General features: G+C 45.4%; 1 protein-coding gene across 1 annotated transcript in view; it reads right to left on the reverse strand.

Annotated features, from left to right (window-relative positions):
- Positions 1-17,808, reverse strand: part of Edem2 (ER degradation enhancing alpha-mannosidase like protein 2) — a 29,912-nt gene extending 12,104 nt beyond the window's left edge. The window contains exons 1-6 of the mRNA XM_059261729.1: positions 17,579-17,808; positions 17,239-17,349; positions 14,490-14,529; positions 9,796-9,901; positions 3,711-3,836; positions 1,328-1,539 (exon numbers count right to left, since the gene is read on the reverse strand). Of these exons, the coding sequence (XP_059117712.1) occupies positions 1,328-1,539; positions 3,711-3,836; positions 9,796-9,901; positions 14,490-14,529; positions 17,239-17,349; positions 17,579-17,685 (702 nt within the window). The 5' untranslated portion in view covers positions 17,686-17,808. The remainder of the gene's footprint in view (positions 1-1,327; positions 1,540-3,710; positions 3,837-9,795; positions 9,902-14,489; positions 14,530-17,238; positions 17,350-17,578) is intronic.
- Between the last annotated feature and the right edge of the window lie 208 nt (positions 17,809-18,016).

An 18,016-nucleotide genomic window follows, 5' to 3' on the forward strand; every position in this document is an offset into this window, starting at 1 on the left:
TTTCTCTGTAGTTTTGGTGCCTGTCCTGGAACTCGCTTTGTAGTCCAGGCTGGCCTCAAACTCATAGAGATCTGCCTGCCTCTGCCTCCCGAGTGCTGGGATTAAGGGCGTGCGCCACCACCGCCCAGCCAGCATAGTTTTTAATGCATTAGCATCCCTGCCAGAATATCTGGAGAACCAAAGAGGTTGAATAACCTTGAAGCAGGGCCAGGATGTGAATCTAGCCCTGAACTGAACCCAGTGTTAGTGTCCTGACTGCTCTGAATCAATGACTGTTAGTGTCACTGGCGTATCCCTTTTGGGATTTGAAATTATCTTTGAGGATTAGCTGCTCCAGAATATGTTAAATATCCACTTATTAATAGGACTGGAGGGAAAATGAAGCCCTAAGGTCAAATATGCTTGGGAAATGTTAAGCAAAGCTAAAGAGGTTCCTTTACCATTGCATTTAATAACTTTTATTCTGTTTAAGTTCTTTGTGACTCTTAAAAAAAGTAAAAGTAAAAAACAACAACAAAAACCTGATACTATATGCAAGAATTCCCTAACTGAACTGTTCTGTAATCGTTTTTTTCATACAAAGGCCACTCAACATCTCTCAGTACTGGTGTTCTAGAACACAAGTTTTGAAAGCCGATAGTCACTAGAGGGTCAGGTAATCTATGGCCAGTGAGTCAGGGGGGTGAAGTGTATGACTCCTGCCTAGAAGTAAGAAAGGCTCAAAGCATGACATAGCCCTGCTCCCTCCAAGGATGAGCAATCTGCTCTTCCCTCCTGTGCTAGCCGGTTTTATGTCAATTTAACACAGCCAGAGTCATTTTGGAAGAGAAAACCTCAACTGAGAAAATGCCCCACTAGACTGGCCTGTGAGCAAGCCTGGGGCACATCTTCTTGATTGAAAATTGATAGAGAAGGGCCCAGCTTACCATGGCTGGCGGAACGCCAAGGCTGGTGGTCCTGGGTACTCTAAGAAAGCCAGCTGAGCAAGCCACAGGGAGTAAACCAGTCAGCAGCACTCCTCCATGACCCCTGCATCAGTTCCTGCCTTGAATTCCTGCCCTGACTTCCTTGGATGATGGACTACAAGATGTTTTTGGTCATGGTGTTTTATCACTGCAACAGAAACCCTAACTAAGACACCTCTGTGGCAAAACAGAAATGGCTCAGTCTACTTTTGGTATCCTAGGCCACTCCTACAATCACTGTAAGACCCCCTTGACTGAACTCTACCTCATTCCTTAGACCTCTGGGTCTCATGGCGGGGGTCGAAGGGGGGGAGGGGCACAACACAGAAGCCTTAACACAAGACAGGCGACAGCTGACTTACCAGCCCAATATCTGACCGGCTCTCCCAGAGCCGCATCAGGGCCACTCTGGCCACATCTTCAAACACAGGGTCACCAGTAAGGCTGCTCAGGGTTGCGAATTCCACAATGAAGGTCCCGATTCCTGCTGTACAGGTAACAGGGGTCTCTCCCGGGTTCACGCCATGAAGCAGGTTCACAGTTCCATAGGGCATGCCCGTGGGGGTCTGAAATGCTAAACCATCAGAAACTTATGATTCCAGGTAGAAAGAGAATGAGATGGGTGGTTGGATAAGAGACCCCAAGCTTCAGGCCTCAATCAGCACTTCTTTCTTTTTTCCTGGGTAATTGTGTCTGAGCCAGAGAAAGATGAATGTCTCACTGCAGGACCCTTAACCGCCTAACCCAGATGCTGCCAAACACTGTACTGTGTAACCTGGGGCTCCCACGGTGATGAAGTGACCTGGAGGGAGCTGAGCCCCGCTGCCGCACGCCACACCTCATGTTAGCCAGCACAACTTCTTATTTATTTTACTGCTTCATTTTCACACTATGCCTTCAGAGCCAGGGAGGTAAGTGAGTGTGAAGCCGGCAAGGCTTATGCTTTAGGCAGTAGTGAGGCCCCACTGGAAGTTACTCACAGACTCTCACCAAATCAGAGAGATTGGTAGAGGGGTCAATTTTAATTCTTGATTCAAATAGAAAGTTCAGGGACAAAATTATTTTTAAAATAGAATCTAAAAATAGGATACAAACCAAACCACTGATACAATACAACCGCCTACTTACAGGTAGGGAAAAATCACGCCTGTAACAAGTGACTCAGCTAAAGGTCACATAGGAGAGTCACACAGAGAGGGAGTTGGAAATGCCTGCCCTGACCCCACCCCTTCAAATCCAGCCCCGAGCTCTGCCCATTCTACCCCAAGATAGAGATTTCCTCTCCAGCCCCAAGACAAACAACCGCAGAGCAGTCTGCACGTCACCAAATTGTGAACTAATCTGTCAAAACTTAGAAGCACTACGAGGTCCAGACCCTTTGTCTGCAGGAGGAATGAAACCTGCTTTCTGGCACAGGAGAAAGAGTCACAAGCAAGAAGGACTCAAAGTAGTACTTTAGGGACAGGCAGGAAGTATTAAAGGAAGGGTGTGAGAATCCTTTCTTGACCCAGAGGAGACACACCGGTGCTGGCTTTATAATTACTCAGTGTGAACTTTAGAATATGTATATTACTCAGTGCAAATACTTTTTAAATGAGAAAAAAAATAGAAGGCGCAATAAGGCAGTTTTCTCCAGTGATGAATCACACAGGACATGATGTTTGTGAGGAGACGCGTGGCTGTGAGCCATGGGCTATGAGACCTGAAACCAGCTCACCCTCTTGCCTCGGCCCTCCCCAGGGCCGAGAGACAAATAAGCGAGATGGCCAAGGAGCTAGCAGAATGCACGCAATGGCAGTCATGTGTTTGGGTGTGAACAGCCCTAGACTTCTACCACACCCAGGAGGGAACACAGTGTCCAGCTGATGCTGCCGAGCTCAGTGTTGATGGCCCCCCCATAAAAACACAGAGTCTTGGCTCGTAGTGCTGAACATGGCTTAACCATCAAAACCAATCATTGTCATCTGACGTTTATTAAGCGTCTTCTCCTGTCTAACCTCAGCTTAGCCTTCCAAAGACACATCTAGCAGGTATGAATTATGGTTGACAGAGAAACTGAGCCACAGAGCAGGAGAATGACAGGGTCAAGATGATGAGTGGCAGAGGAAAGCCTAGAACCCGCAGCCCTAATGCTCAGACCAAAGCTACTCCCTGGGGCCCTCTTGTTCTGGCAGCATGTGGCCTTTGGAAGGCACAAGAGGGCTCACTCAAAATAAATGCAAGGACCACTGAACCTGCGAGACTCGCTTTTGGCTACACCTGCAAACAGTAGTAACATCGGCTTAGCCATCCTGGGCCAACACTCTAGCAAGCCCTTAAAATGCTCAGGATTCTCCTGACTTCAATAGTGAGACTCTCCTGATTTCTACAGTGGATGGTTTCCATAGGGGCAAAAATATAGATTTAAGGTTTAAAAACAAAAATCAGGGAAAAATCTCAGCACTGCCATTCTTACCACCAGCAAGTGAAGGAGGATTAGAGCCAGATGTGGCGGTGCACACCTGTTAACGCAGCACTTGGGAGGCAGAGGCAGGTCTGTCAAGAGCTCAAGGTGAGCCTTGACCATATAGTAAGTTACGGGCCGGCCAGAGCTACCTAGTGAGACCCCATCTCAGGAAGAGAGGAAAAGAGGAGGAGTAAAAAAAGAGAGCCAACTGGGCTGTGAGTCACCGTCACCTTCCAGTGCCCCCACCCCATCCTCACTCCCCACCCTTCACCTTTGTCCCATCTCTGCCTGGCTCTTACCTGGGAGGAGTTTTCGGGCTGCTTCCTCGGCCATCCTGAGGAGAGGTCCAGAACAAGGCCATCCAGCTTCTACTTCCACACCAGCCTTCTTTGACAGCAGATGAGCAGAAAGAAGTCCGCCTACCACTAAAGATGGCGTAAAACACAAGTGTCAGAGTCCCAGCAGTTTTTTCTCTTACTCAAACTAGAACTAACCACTGTGTTGGAGTGCTCATTAGGAAGGAGCAGGTAAAAGAGTCATCCCTACCCAGGCAAAGTGACACACACCTCTTCCCGGTGCCAGGGAAGTAGAGGCAGAGTTTGAAGCTATCTTGGACTACATAGTGAGATCCTGCCTAGAAAGCTAAACAATTCTATTGGCCTTCATAGCCAAACCGTGCTACGCGAGCCAGAGAAAATGGACTTACCCAGCAGAGGTAATGCTACAGTACTGACCTGTCCACCAAGGTAAGTCCACAGGTGCAACAGCGGCATGGCTGTTGTGGGGTAACCACCACTTTCTAAGTAGATCTGAGGCCTGCTCCAAAGGAGGGAACTTAGTCTGGTGATGTAAACCTGATCAAAAGCCCATGGCGGGGTAGGTCAAAGGCTCCTAGGGAGGAATCTACTAGTGTTGGGTTGATGAACAGACGTGTCAAACTGCCTGCTAAATATTTATTTGTATCCCCATTGATTAGTGCTGCAAAAAGGAGCCTCTCTAAAAGCAGCCAGTACTGTGGTCTTCCATTTATTCCCAATGCAGAGACCATTCTCAATGGTCAAAGTGCTGAGAATAAGTGACTACCGAGAGCTCAGCCCTCAACAGAGCATCTATGTTAAACTCGCTCCTCGAGGCTCAGGAAAGGTCTCAGAGGAGGGGGTGGAATGCATGTAAAGGCAGAGGTTGGAGAGGATGCTGTGAAGAGGATGTGATCACCACTGTCATGAACTCACAGCAGCTGTGGTCACCTGTACAAGACCAGGCTGGTAAGCAACCAGCATGAGTAGGACAGGTGCTCATGAGGCCATCCCCAGCTGAGGAACCATTGGTAACCGACAGCTGCTAAGGGTGTGGTCACTGTAGGTTACCCATGCTCCAATGGAGGACCACACACTCATGCACAGGCATCATTTACTAGATATGAAGGTTGGAAGAAGTATGGGTGTGTGTGGGGGGGCGAGTTCTGCAGTGAGTGAGAAAAGAGATTTGAGTCGAATATGACCAAGGTACATTATATACATCTATGAAATTATCAGAGAATAAAATTTAAAAGGGCCATTGAGATAGTTCAGTGAGTTAAGGTACCTGCTGCCAAGTCTGATGACGTGAGGTCCATCTCCAGGACCCAAGTAGGAGAAGGAAAAAATTAATGCCCCCAAGTTGTTCTCTGACCTCCACACACATGCTATGCCACTGTGTGTTCACCCATACCCACACAATAAATAAACTAATGTAATACAACTTAAAAAAATAAAATATCCTAAAACAATGGTTCTCAGCCTTCCTAATGCTACAACCCTTTATACAGTTCTTCATGCTGTGGTGACCCCAACCATAAAGTATTTTCATTGCTACTTCCTAACTGTAATTTTGCTGCTGTTATGAATCACAACATAAATACCAGAGGGTTTCAACCCACAGGTTGAGAACCACTGTTTAAAACAAACAAACAAAAGGTCATTCCTTCGCCCATCTATTGAACAACATTAACAGGTTTTTCCCTTGGTGGGTCATAAACACAATGGGCACTCTTTGAATTCCCCAGTACAGACAAGATCTCGGTACTGCTTCCCCTCTGCAGACACACATGTTAAGGTTCAGAGAGCAAAGTGACTTGTCCTGGGTCACCTGTCTCACATGTGGTGGGGCAGTGTGACTAATTCTACAGCCAGGCCCGCTTTAGTCTGTCACTCTTCTTCACCTTTTGCACATCAGGGGTGAGAAGACCGCTGTCATGACCTCCATTTACTTTTCATTTTGATTCATCACACAATATTCAGGATGTATGAAAAAGACAGTGACTGGAAATAAGGCTGACCAGAGGCAGGAAGTGCCCTCTGACAAAAAATAACCTGTGACCTTGAGCTCTGGTTTTCCCTTCCTCCTGGCTAAGAGGAACTGAGACAAAGACAGGACTGGGGCAAACAAGTCCTCTGATAAAAGGTCTTTGCCTGAAGTGGGTCCTCAAAGAATAAATTAAGAATGGACCCTGCATACATCCATGAGTGAACATTACGTAAATTACAGGCCTCAAACGTTGAGCCAAGTAAAAGTAAGGGGGTTATGTGAGAGTCAAAGTTATGTTTTAAGTTTTCATTACTGTGTCTAGGAGATCCACGAAACAAAATACCTCTAACTGTAAGTCCTTTGCCCAAGGCAGCATTACTTCCTGAAATGCTGCAGGCTATTGTTTATGGAAACAACAAGCCATGTGCTTTTGCTCCCTCAACAAGTTCATTTGACTCAACTGCACTGATGTGATTGATCGCACGTAGGTGGGAGACACACAGGCAGGAAGTACATCAGGATGCATGCCTGCCCCTGATTGGATATAGGTGGGAGGCAAACAGGAGGAAGTACATCAGGATGCATGCCTGCCCCTGATTGGATATAAGTGGGAGGTACTCAGGCAGGAAGTACATCAGGATACATGCTTGCTCCTGATTGAACCTGTGAGAAGTATGGTAGCCTTACGGGTTTGTCTTTATAAGCCTCTGCAAACTATGACTCAAGTTGCCATTTTCTGGGAACCCTAGAATGGTCCTGGCCAAAGTCCATCATCTCAGCCACTATTTAATTAAAACTAGCTTCAAATTTGGCTCAAAAATTGTAGAACTGGTCTTTCTCTCTAGATTCTCAGGTTTAACGGTTAAGGAACAAAATCCCCAAAGACATAGTGACTACAACCAGGAACTCACAAATTTTACAGTCTGAATTCACATGAACTGAATGTTCTAGAAAACCTCTAATGTTAACATAAAAGTGGGCACTGTAGGAGCCTGAGTGGTTTGGAGTTTGACAGTAGTAGAGATCAAACCAGAGCCCTTGTCATGCTTAACAAGTGCTCCACACCAAGCTACACCCCCAGCATAAAGAGGGGCTTTGTAGGGAGTACCTCAAGTCACATGGCAGAAATCAACAAAAATGTATCTGGAAAGAAAAAGCCGCCGGGCGGTGGTGGCACACGCATTTAATCTCAGCACTCGGGAGGCAGAGGCAGGTGGATCTTTGTGAGTTCGAGGCCAGCCTGGTCTACAGAGCGAGATCCAGGAAAGGCGCAAAGCCACACAGAGAAACCCTGTCTCGAAAAACCAAAAAAAAGAAAAAAGAAAAAAAGAAAAAGCCACATCCCATCCAAGGCCTCTAAGAATCCAATTGGTGAAGTCTAGGAAGTGAGTCTATAGTAAACAATACAAATAACAGTTTTAAATCACACACATACACACACACACACACACACACACACACATACACACACACACACTGTGGAAACAAAGCTTATGATAACAACAGAAACGGAGAGATGGCTCAGCGGTTAAAAGCCCTGACTGATGTTCCAGAGGACCTGGGTTCAATTCCCAGGCCGGCTGTGTCTGATCACTCCAGGATTTAAAAAAAAAGGAAGATGAAATAACAACAGAAATAAGGTACACTACCTCAGATGCTGGAATTTTCACAGAGAATGAAAAATAATTATGAGAAATATACTTAAAGAAATGAAAGAGATTGGATATAGAAAGACGTAGCAAAAAACAGTGAAAAAAAATTGACCAGGCATATTTACAAAAATACCAAACGGAACTTGTAGAGATAAAAATACAATAATTATAAGTGAAAATTGCACGATTTACTAGTACATAAAGCATACCTGATGAAAGCCTTAGATACAAGAGCAACTTAGGGGACAAGGTGAGAATTCTAGTTGAAACCAAAGTAAATAAATAAATAAATAAACAAATAAAGAAATGGGAGAAAACGGGGAAGAGGCACTATTTGAACTTTCTCAACCGAGGAAAAACAGCAGTTGTATAGACCCAAGAATCCCGAGCAAGATTTAAAAAAAAAAAAACCAAAAAAAAAAAAACCCACATTAATATACATTAATGTACACATTGTAAATGTATACATTACAAAACATCAAAAAGAGAAAAAATTCTTTTCCCCTACTTTGTTTCTCAGATAAATTTTTTTTTTAAGCTGTTTTACAAGCAGCTACAATGAGCAACAGTTGTATTCATTCATTGTACTATCTTCTCATGGGTCATGGTACTTAAGATTTTCCAGGATAAAGAGCATTTTAAAAGGACAGGTATAAAAAGAAAAGAAAAACAAAAAACAAACAAAACAAAAGAACAGGTATAATGAAAATAAAAAACAAAAACAGATTTATCTACAAAGACATGACCATGACATTGATGGATTATTTAACAAAATGAAAGTAGGAAACAGTGAGAAATTTCTTTGATAGACTAAATAAGAGAAAATAATCATTAACAGCAGCCATACATGCAGAAGAAATACCTCCCAAAGACCAAAGGAAGTAAGACAAAGACATTTTTGTGTAAACAGAACCTGAGAAAGTTTGCCAAGAACATATCCACACAAAGGAAAATTCTTAAGTTCTTTAGACAAAAAGACGCTCGCACATAATACAGCCTGGGGCACTAAAGCAAAGCCAGCCAGGAAGGTGGTAACGGGGCTGAGGCATGGCTCAGTTTGTACAGTGCTTGCCCTGTAAGTACAAGGACCTGAATTCCATCCTTGACACCCAAGTTGAAAAAGTGGGTGTGATGGACACACTTGGGATCCCAGTGCCGAGGGAGAAGACAGGAGGATCGCCCCGCTCACAGCCCACCAGCCTTGCCTAGGCTTGCTAGCCCCAGGTCCAGTGAGAGCCTGTCTGATGAATACCAGGATCTGACTTCTGCCTATACACATGCATACACAGTTGCAGGAACGAACACACACACATACACATCTCACTCACATACATACATGCACACACACACACACACACACACACACACACTCTACAAGTTCCGTTTGGTATTTTTGTAAATATGCCTGGTCAATTTTTTTTCACTGTTTTTTGCATGCCTTTAAACCCAGCACTAGGGAGGCAGAGGTGGGCAGATATTGGAGTTTAAGGTCATCCAGTTTCTGGCCAGCCAAGAGTTACATAGTGAGGCTAAGTCTCAAAAAGTAAAAAATAATAAAAGAAAATAAACCAAATTAAAAAATCAACAACAGCAAACATCACGTGTGTGTGTGTGTGTGTGTGTGTGTGTGTGTGTGTGTGTGTGTGCGCGCGCTAAATACATGAGGAAACCTACACTTCAACTATAAAGAAATAAAATCTGGAACTATAGCACATGTGTCAAGATGGTCTCCGAGTGTGTCTATCATTTAGGAGGAGAATAGAGATTTTTCACTACTTCTAGACTTTGATGAGTTATTTGTTCTATTTGCTAAGAAAACTACTTTAGAAGATACCACGCACAACTTCAACATTAGTAAGAGGGAAATGGGAGCTGGGTGTGGTGGCTCATGTCTGTGATCTCAGTGAGGATGGCTTTGACTTAGAGGCCAGCTTGTACTACGCAGTGAGCTGTAATCCGGCCTTGGCAACAGTGTGAGGATCACGTCTCAAAAAAAAAAAAAAAATCAAAAACCAAAAAAGAAACAACCCCCCACCACAAGGAAACACCCAAACTATCATGTGGTGTGGTGGTGCATGCCTTTAAATCCAGCACTAGGGAGGCAGAGGTGGGCAGATATTGGAGTTTAAGGTCAGCCAGTTTCTGGCCAGCCAAGAGTTACATAGTGAGGCTAAGTCTCAAAAAGTAAAAAATAATAAAAGAAAATAAACCAAATTAAAAAATCAACAATAACAAACATCATCCACAAAGTTCTACCAGATAACAATAACCTCCAAGAAAGCAGAGTTGTACCTTCCTTGCTCCAACACTAAATGAATGTTTACTGTCTGTCACTAGTCTGGACCAGAGTCCTGCAAAGGTGACTCCTAAAGAGCTAATTTACCATTTTGGTTGTCAGAGACAATTCTAGTCTCCTCTCTTACCGGCCCTGGAAGGCGGCCCTCACCTCGGATGTTGGTTTCGAACACAGAGGCATTCACGTCGATATCAAAGTCCACATTGTCCTGAAGAACCTCCACCACTCTTTGGAATTCAGAGGTATTTCCCAAAATCTGGAATGAAAGAGAACCCTGAACACACAGCTCCCACAGGCATGAAAGCAGTTCAGATGCCGTGTGGCCCTCACCTTTTAGTCAGAACCGTCCTGAGTTCAGTTACACTAGCCAGCAACCATGCAGAAACCCAGTCTGAGCAATTTCCTGGTCCATTTCAATGGATCCCGTATAAACAAAGCAGGGATCAGCAGTGGACATCAGCTGTTTAGCTCACTTGTCCTTTCTACCTTGTGGAAAACAATACCAGTTGCTTCCCAGTCTTCTTTACATCAAAGCCTCCTGCCACAGAGGCCAAGAACCCTGAAGGTATCTCCCTCAGCTTCCTTTGCTTTGAGAGGTCACTGTGTTATGATGCTCCGATCCTTGTGACGTATACCAGAGGCACCTTTGGGAACAAATCTTTTCCTAAGAACAGACCCGTCTAGCATGGCTTTTACTCTGGCCCTGCTTTTCTGCCTTGGAAGCAGACATGATTTCTGGAGTGGTAGCAGCTGTCTCGCCATGGAACACAAAGCATGAGAAGAAAAGCCTAATGATGGGTGAGGAGGAAGCTACAAAGAGCCGACATCTCTGATAGCGTAGTTGAGTAGTTGGCTCATTACTAGGAAAACATTACCTCCTGGCTTCATTTCCTTTTCTTTTCCTTTTTGAACAATTTATTTTATTTTGTGGGTTTGAGTGTTTTGCCTCTACACAAGTGTGCCACATTCATGCTTGGTGCCCTTGGAGGTCACAAGTGGGAAGTTGGATCTGCCAGCACTGGAGTTACAAACGGTTGTGAGCCACCATGCAGGTGCTGGGACCCAAACCCAGGTCCTCTGCAGGACCAGCAGTGCTCTTAACCACTGAGCAATCTTTCCAGCCCTCGAGCTGTATGTTTAAAGGGTGGGTTGTTTTTTCATTCAGCTTTGTAGTTCTTAGCCATTTCAGGTTGGTAGAGACTGAACCCATGGCCTTATGCATAAGGCAAGTATTCTGTCAACTAAGCCATATCCGCTCCTTTCTTTTACTTGGGAAAATAAATATCTGTTTAAATCACCAGCCAAATGCTATATATAAGTGTATCTACATACATATGTGTACATACACATATGTGTTGTATATGGATATACATATGAGGAGGGAGAGAGGGTGTAGAGACGAGAGAGAGGGTGGAAAGGAAAGGGGGGGGGACAAACTTGTTTGTTTCAGATGTTTTCATACAGCCCAGGCTGGCCTCAAACTCACTATATAAGGCAGGAATAGCCTTGGACTTCTGATATTCCTGGGATCGTGCCACCATGCCTAGCTTGATATATAATTCAGGAGAGAGTGGTCCCATGTCCCCAGCTGTGGAGTGGGTACTTCACTAGGACCAGCCAAGGTACCATATCCCTTCCCCAAGTGAGACTGGAAATACATATGTGATCCACGCTGATCAGTGAAGACTTACTCCTGGGATTAACAGGAAAGGTTGATTCTTTGAACACACTGTTTCTTAAACGGGAGAGTAATCGGAAAGGGAACAGGCTGACTCACGGCTTCTGAAGACTGAGAACACAGCACCAAGAAGGCAGAGGTAAAGGTGGAAAGAGACTCCTAATGACGTCACTGTCTGTCTGGATCAGGTCTGAGGCCAGCTTTGATCTAGACTTTTCAGTTATCTGATTCAGTAAGTTTATCTTCCTGCCTAAGTCAGCTGAATTGCGCCTCTCTGCAATCCAAACAATTCCTGACTATCCCACACTCCAGCTTCTCCAGGACCGTCTCTCACTGTTCACCTTCCTCTAGCCCTACCTTCATCTACAGTGAAACTGAGCCCATTCTTCTCCAGTTTCCCGACTGTTTCCTCCATCAGAAGTCACGGACTCCTAGTCTTCCATTTATAAATCCAACTAATCATTGGTCAATGTCACCTGCTCCACAACGCCTCTGAGTCTTTCTTCTTCCCTTAAGAACCCCTAAGAACTCCATCCACACTGTTAGGGTCTCTATTTCTTTCTACATTAAAACAAAACAAAACAAAAAGACCTCTGCAGTGGCAGAGGCCTCATTCATCCTTGTATGTCCCCGGAGTGGCAGACGCAGCTCAGGAAGCAATTACTTGACAAATGTTTGTTGAATGAAGAAATAAATCTTTCTTCACATGGCAGTCAGTGATCTCAAAGCAGAAATTTCATCACTTCCTGTCTTATACTTAAGAAATGCCAGTGGTTTAAAAAAAAGGGAGGAAGGGCCAGAGAGATGGCTCAGAGGTTAAGAGCACTGACTGCTCTTCCAGAGGTCCTGAGTTCAATTCCCAGCAACCACATGGTGGCTCACAACCATCTGTAATGAGATCTGGTGCCCTCTTCTAGCATGCAGGCAGACATGCAGACAGAACACTATACATAATAAATTAAGAAAGAAAAAAAAAAGCCAGTGGCTCTTCTGTACTCTCAAATGAACGATCCTAACACACCGAAGAAGAGCCTGCAGCCTCCAGACTCCACATGTCCCCCTGTGTCACTTCTTCCCTCGTCTCCCCACTCTGTGACACTGGCCTCCCCTGCAAATGCACCTGCTTCAGTCTCTCCTGCCCCAGAGCCACTGCACTGGCTGGCCTGGAATGTCCTTCCTCTATCACTTCCCTCCATCACTTCCCCAGTTCCCACCCGCTTCTTCAAATTCCAACTCCAGGTTCACATCACCGCCTCAGAGAACTTCTCCCAGCTTCCTCCTCTTTTTCCTTTTTTTGGGGTTTTTTGTTTTGTTTTGTTTTTATTTTCAAGACAGGGTTTCTTTTGTATAGCCCTGGCTGTCCTGGAACTCACTCCATAGACAAGGCTAGCCCTGAACTCAGAGATTGGCCTGCCTCTGCCTCTTCCTCCCGAGTGCTGGGACTAAAGGCGTGCACCACCACCCTCAGGGCCAGATCAGTTTTGGTAAGAGCCTTTCCAATACAAAGCTCCAGCCTGAATGTGTGATTATCTTCTTTTATGGCTATTCTTTGATTCTGTGTGTCCTTCCAGTGTTAACATCTCAAACTCTGGGCAAACAGAGATTATTTCTGTTTAAACTTGCCATTTTTTTTTTTCCAAGACAGGATTCCTCTGTGTAGCTTTGTGCCTTTCCTGGAACTCACTATGTACACCAGGCTGGCCTCGAACTCACAGAAATCTGCCTGCCTCTGCCTCCCGAGTGCTGGGACTAAAGGCGTGCACCACTGCCGCCTGGCTTAAACTCGTCATTTTGACCCCCAACTTTAGCACCATGCTTGGTACATAGTTGTCCTCAATAACTATTTGATGAATAGACAAGAACATACAAATTAATAGTAAACAAAATTATAAGCCAAGCCGTATCTATGTAGTGTTCATACTCACATAGATATTATAAATGTATAAAAATGAGGAGTGGCCAGGCATGGTGGTAAATCTTTATCATCTCAGCACATGGGAGGCTGAGGCAAGAGGATCGCCAAGTTTGAGGTCTGCCTCGCTAAAGAACAAAACTCTAAAACCCTGGGTGGGGATGCGCAGAACAGAAGACAATCGAGGATTGGAGTCACATAAAATTAAGTTTAAACCTGAGTCCCGTTTTTACCTTTCTAAGCATCACATTTCCCAGCCATAGGAAGGAATAAAATCAGGAAATAATGAAACCATGAGATTACTGGAAGGACTAAATAGAATAATGCATATGCTGTAATCTGAATAAGAAGTAATCATGACAAACTGTGTGGAAGTCCAGGTTCCCAGCAGGTAGCACTATTTTGAGAGGTTATGGAAACCTTATCAAGTGGGCCTAGCTGGAGGAAGTAAGTAACTGAGGGGGAGGGTCATAGGGGGGTACCTTGTCCCTGGCCCCTCCTGTCTCCTGAAATCTGTTTCCTATCCACCATGAGACAAAGAAATGTCTCTGCCACATTACTGCCCAAGCACATGAGGCTAGGCAACCATGTACTGAGGTCTCTGAAACCGTGGGCCTAAATAAATCCTTCCTCCTTCTAAACTGTTCTCTTGTGTGGCCATAGCAATGATAAACACTGACTAACACAACCTGTACAGGCCTTAGCACAGGCCACACACGACACACTAACGAGTATTGTGTTATCATACTGTCTCTGCACGTGGCTACTAGAACAGAAGCTTTTGAAAAGGATGATGTCGAAGTCTCTGTGTCCCTCACTGGGCTGTACAAGTCTATCACAGGTCCTCTATAAATACCTGCTCAAGTCTTTGTGTCCCTCACTGGGCTGTACAAGTCTATCACAGGTCCTCTATAAATACCTGCTCAAGTCTCTGTGTCCCTCACTGGGCTGTACAAGTCTATCACAGGCCCTCTATAAATACCTGCTCAAGTCTTTGTGTCCCTCACTGGGCTGTACAAGTCTATCACAGGTCCTCTATAAATATTTGCTCAATGACTGAGCCTGCATACACTGGTTTTCTCTTGGAACTTGGCATTCTCTCCCATACAGTTGGGTAACCAGAGCCTGGTGGCTCAGAATCATGAGATAAAAAGACCTAGGGGAGGAATCTACTTTTTACCCACAGACAAGCTACCAAAAGAGGAAGGATGTTGGTTAGGCAATGATAGAGAGGGAAAGAAAGAGGATACTTACCAGCAAGGTGTCCAGGGCATCAATTAGCGTCAGAGAAAAACTGTAAAAAGACAAAGTCCCAACTGCTTTATAAGAACATCAAACACCAGATTCATAACTACCCAGATCAGACTTGTCCAAAACTCAAATGGGGCACAGTGATGTCCCTATCTGTCCCATGTATAATTACAACAGAGGAACCAGAGGGGAAACTGGAGCCCTTGGACTACCAGGTGAAGCTCAACTGTAATTAACATTCACCTCTGTTTCCTGGCACTCTTCTTTACCATGGAGAGCAGCACAAGATTGTAACATATTAATGGTTGGAAAATGCTCAAGGCTGTGTTACTTATAACATCAAAAAGCTAGAAATTACTGGTTGCTCATAAGTTGAAGAGTGATGAACAAACTATGATACAAACAAATACAAATCTATGACATTATTAAGACATGGTTATCGGAGTTCTAATGAGACTCTAATGTACTAATGAGATCATGCTGTTAAATGAAAAACACCACATAGGAAGTAAGCCTCATAGCATGTTTTCATCTGCACTTAAAAAAAAAAAAAAAAAAGCCAGCTGGGCGGTGGTGGCACACGCCTTTAATCCCAGCACTCGGGAGGCAGAGCCAGGCGGATCTCTGTGAGTTCGAGGCCAGCCTGGGCTACCAAGTGAGTTCCAGGAAAGGCGCAAAGCTACACAGAGAAACCCTGTCTCGAAAAACCAAAAAAAAAAAAAAAAAAGCCATACTAGGGGCTGGACAGATGGGTCAGTGGTTAGGAGCTTGTATTGCTCTTGCAGAGGACCTGAGTTTGATTCCCACAGCAACATGGGGGCTCACAACTGCTGGCAACTGCAGTTCCAGGGACTCTAGCCAGGAGCCTCCATAGGCTCCTGCACACATATGGTGCACCAAAATTCATGCAAAACAAACACACATACCATTAATAGAACTTAAAAAGCCACACGGACAGAAAAGCAGGTGTGCTGCTGTTAGGGCCAGTAATAGTAGAGGGATAATTTATAAAGTGCATTTGGGAATTTTCTAGGGTAAAGAAGTATTCTAGGGCTAGAGGGAAAGCTCAGAGGTTAAGAGCACTGGTTGCTCTTCCAGAGGACCCGGGTTCAACTCCCAGCATCTACAGGGCAGCTCACAACTGTAACTTAACTCCGAGGATCTGGCACCCTCACACAGACACATGCAGGCAAATCACCAGTGCACATAAAATTTTAAAAAGTATTCTATATGCTAATTGTGATCGTGGCTACTATACATTTAAAATGGGGTATTTTGTTATATGGAAATTATAAGAAGTTCCTTTTTTACAAAGCTAAACTTTAATAAGTTAATTTTCAACAAAGATACACAGTAGCCAGGTGTAGCATATGTCTGCAGTTCCATCACTGGAAAGGCTGATACAGAAGGACGGAGAACTTAAAACTAGGCTGGGCTACATAGCAGGATCCTGTCTCAATAAACAAATAATACATATATGCACACCTGTATAATAGTATAAACTGAGAATATTCTAGAATGATATATAGGACAAGTTGTAGTACTGGAGTCCTAAGGAATGAGACAGTCATCAAGCACGATTCTGTCCTGCTTCAATTAGCCATTTGTTTGTATTTACTTTTTTTTAAGATTTTTTTATTTTTTATGTACATTGGGGTTTTGCCCGCATGAGGCTGCCAGATCCCCTGGAACTGGAGTTATAGACAGTTGTGAACTGCCATATGGGTGCTGGGAATTGAACCCGGGTCCTTTGGAAGAACGGCCAGTACTCTTAATCACTGAGCCATCTCTCTAGCCCCCTGTATTTACTTTTTGTTCCAAGTAAGAAGTAAAAAAATGATACAAGTTCTTAGCTTACTTGTCTAGTCCTTGGCATCAGACAGCATGCCATCCTTTAAAAATATTTGTAAAACAAGGATAGTAAGCCAGGAGTGACGGCACACACCTGCAATCTCAGCACTTGGGAGGTGGAGGCAGAAGCACCGGGAGTTCGAGGCCAGCCAGGACCACGTGGGACCCATCTAAACACACACACACACACACACACACACACACACACACACACACCTCAGCATTACAGCCCTAATTCCCAAGAGTGTTAAGAGAATTAAATGGGAGCACACTGAAAAGCACGTGGCACCGTGTTCAATCCCTGTCAGTTTCTGCTAATGCAATGATTCTTCACTCAGCTGGGTTTGTATTCTAGTGAAAATGAAAAACGTGATAATACAAGCATTACTAAAAGAAAATGAATCAGGTGACTTGTATGCACGGTGGTGACAGGAGCTGAATCTGGGGAGGGGATGAATATGGCAGTGACATGAAACTGTGGCGTGAGGAGAGAGGGCAAATGTGTTTCAGTCACACAGAGAACAGCAACCACAAAGGACCTTACGTTTGGGGAGAGTAACATCCCCTCCCGGACCTGGGTGCCCACCTATAAAATGAAGGAGCTGAGTTTTCTGACTCTTGGGAGTTCTTTCAAAATATTCTGTGACTCCAGAAATGTTCCCAAGTCTTCCTATGTGGCGCCTGTTCCTGCTGAGGGTGAGCCTAGAGGTCTAGCCTGCCAGATTAATCCAAGACTTTTTTGTACTGGGAAAGCTGTGTAGACTCTGACAGTGCTGGCTTCACTTGAGGGAAAGGGGTTGAATCAGCCCAGGCGGGAAACTTTCCACAATCAGTAAGACCTTGAAGCCACCAGCCCTTCTAGGACCCCGGCCAACCCCCTTGGCCCTCAAGCTCGTTCTACCTGCCCCAGGTGTCGTGCCCGTCACAGGTGAGAGGTCTCAGCTCATCGTAGGGAAAGGCATTTTCCAGGTAACTGTCGTAGGCGTGGTAGAACATGGCCTTGACTCGCTCCCTGGTGCGAGGGATGAGAAATAAGGTAGGGGGCCAGAACCCAAAACCGGGCGGGAGAAAGGACCAGACACAGGACGGAGAGAGGGAACCACCATGTGATTTCTGCCGAGGGCCCAGCAGCGGGACCCGAGCACGTCAGGGTGGGGGTCCTGGGGCGGAGGGAAGGGAAGGGGCCCGGTGGGCGCTTGCCATTCCCCAGCCGTGGAGAGCAGGAGCCTGGCCCCCTTCACCTGTAGTGGGCGGGGTCGGGCGCGGTGCCGTCGGGGCCTGGCGCACCATGGTGCAGGGGCAGGAGCACGCACACGAGGCCGAGCGGGATGAGCAGCCGGAAAGGCATAGAGCTCGTGTCCTGTCAGTGCCGCCGCAGCAGCTGCAGCCACCGCCACCAGCTCATCCTCCGAGCCGCGGCTGGTTCTTCCGGGGATACGCACCACGACGCCTGCGCGTAGGGCAACAAGCCACTCACTTCCTGACTACAAGACCCAGGATGCAATGGGCAATGGAACCCAGGCAAAAGAGCATCTCGGGATATCTACTCTACAGAAAGGAGTTCAACGTGTCTTAAGGACAGTGGCTGCTGTGGCTGCTGTTAGTAGTGTTTTCACAATTCCACTTTCCGTTTGTTGAGCCCTTACTGCGTAGTAAAGCGCGAAGGAGCACTGTACAGG

Source organism: Peromyscus eremicus, chromosome 4, assembly GCF_949786415.1.
Source record: "Peromyscus eremicus chromosome 4, PerEre_H2_v1, whole genome shotgun sequence".
Classification (NCBI taxonomy): domain Eukaryota; kingdom Metazoa; phylum Chordata; class Mammalia; order Rodentia; family Cricetidae; genus Peromyscus; species Peromyscus eremicus.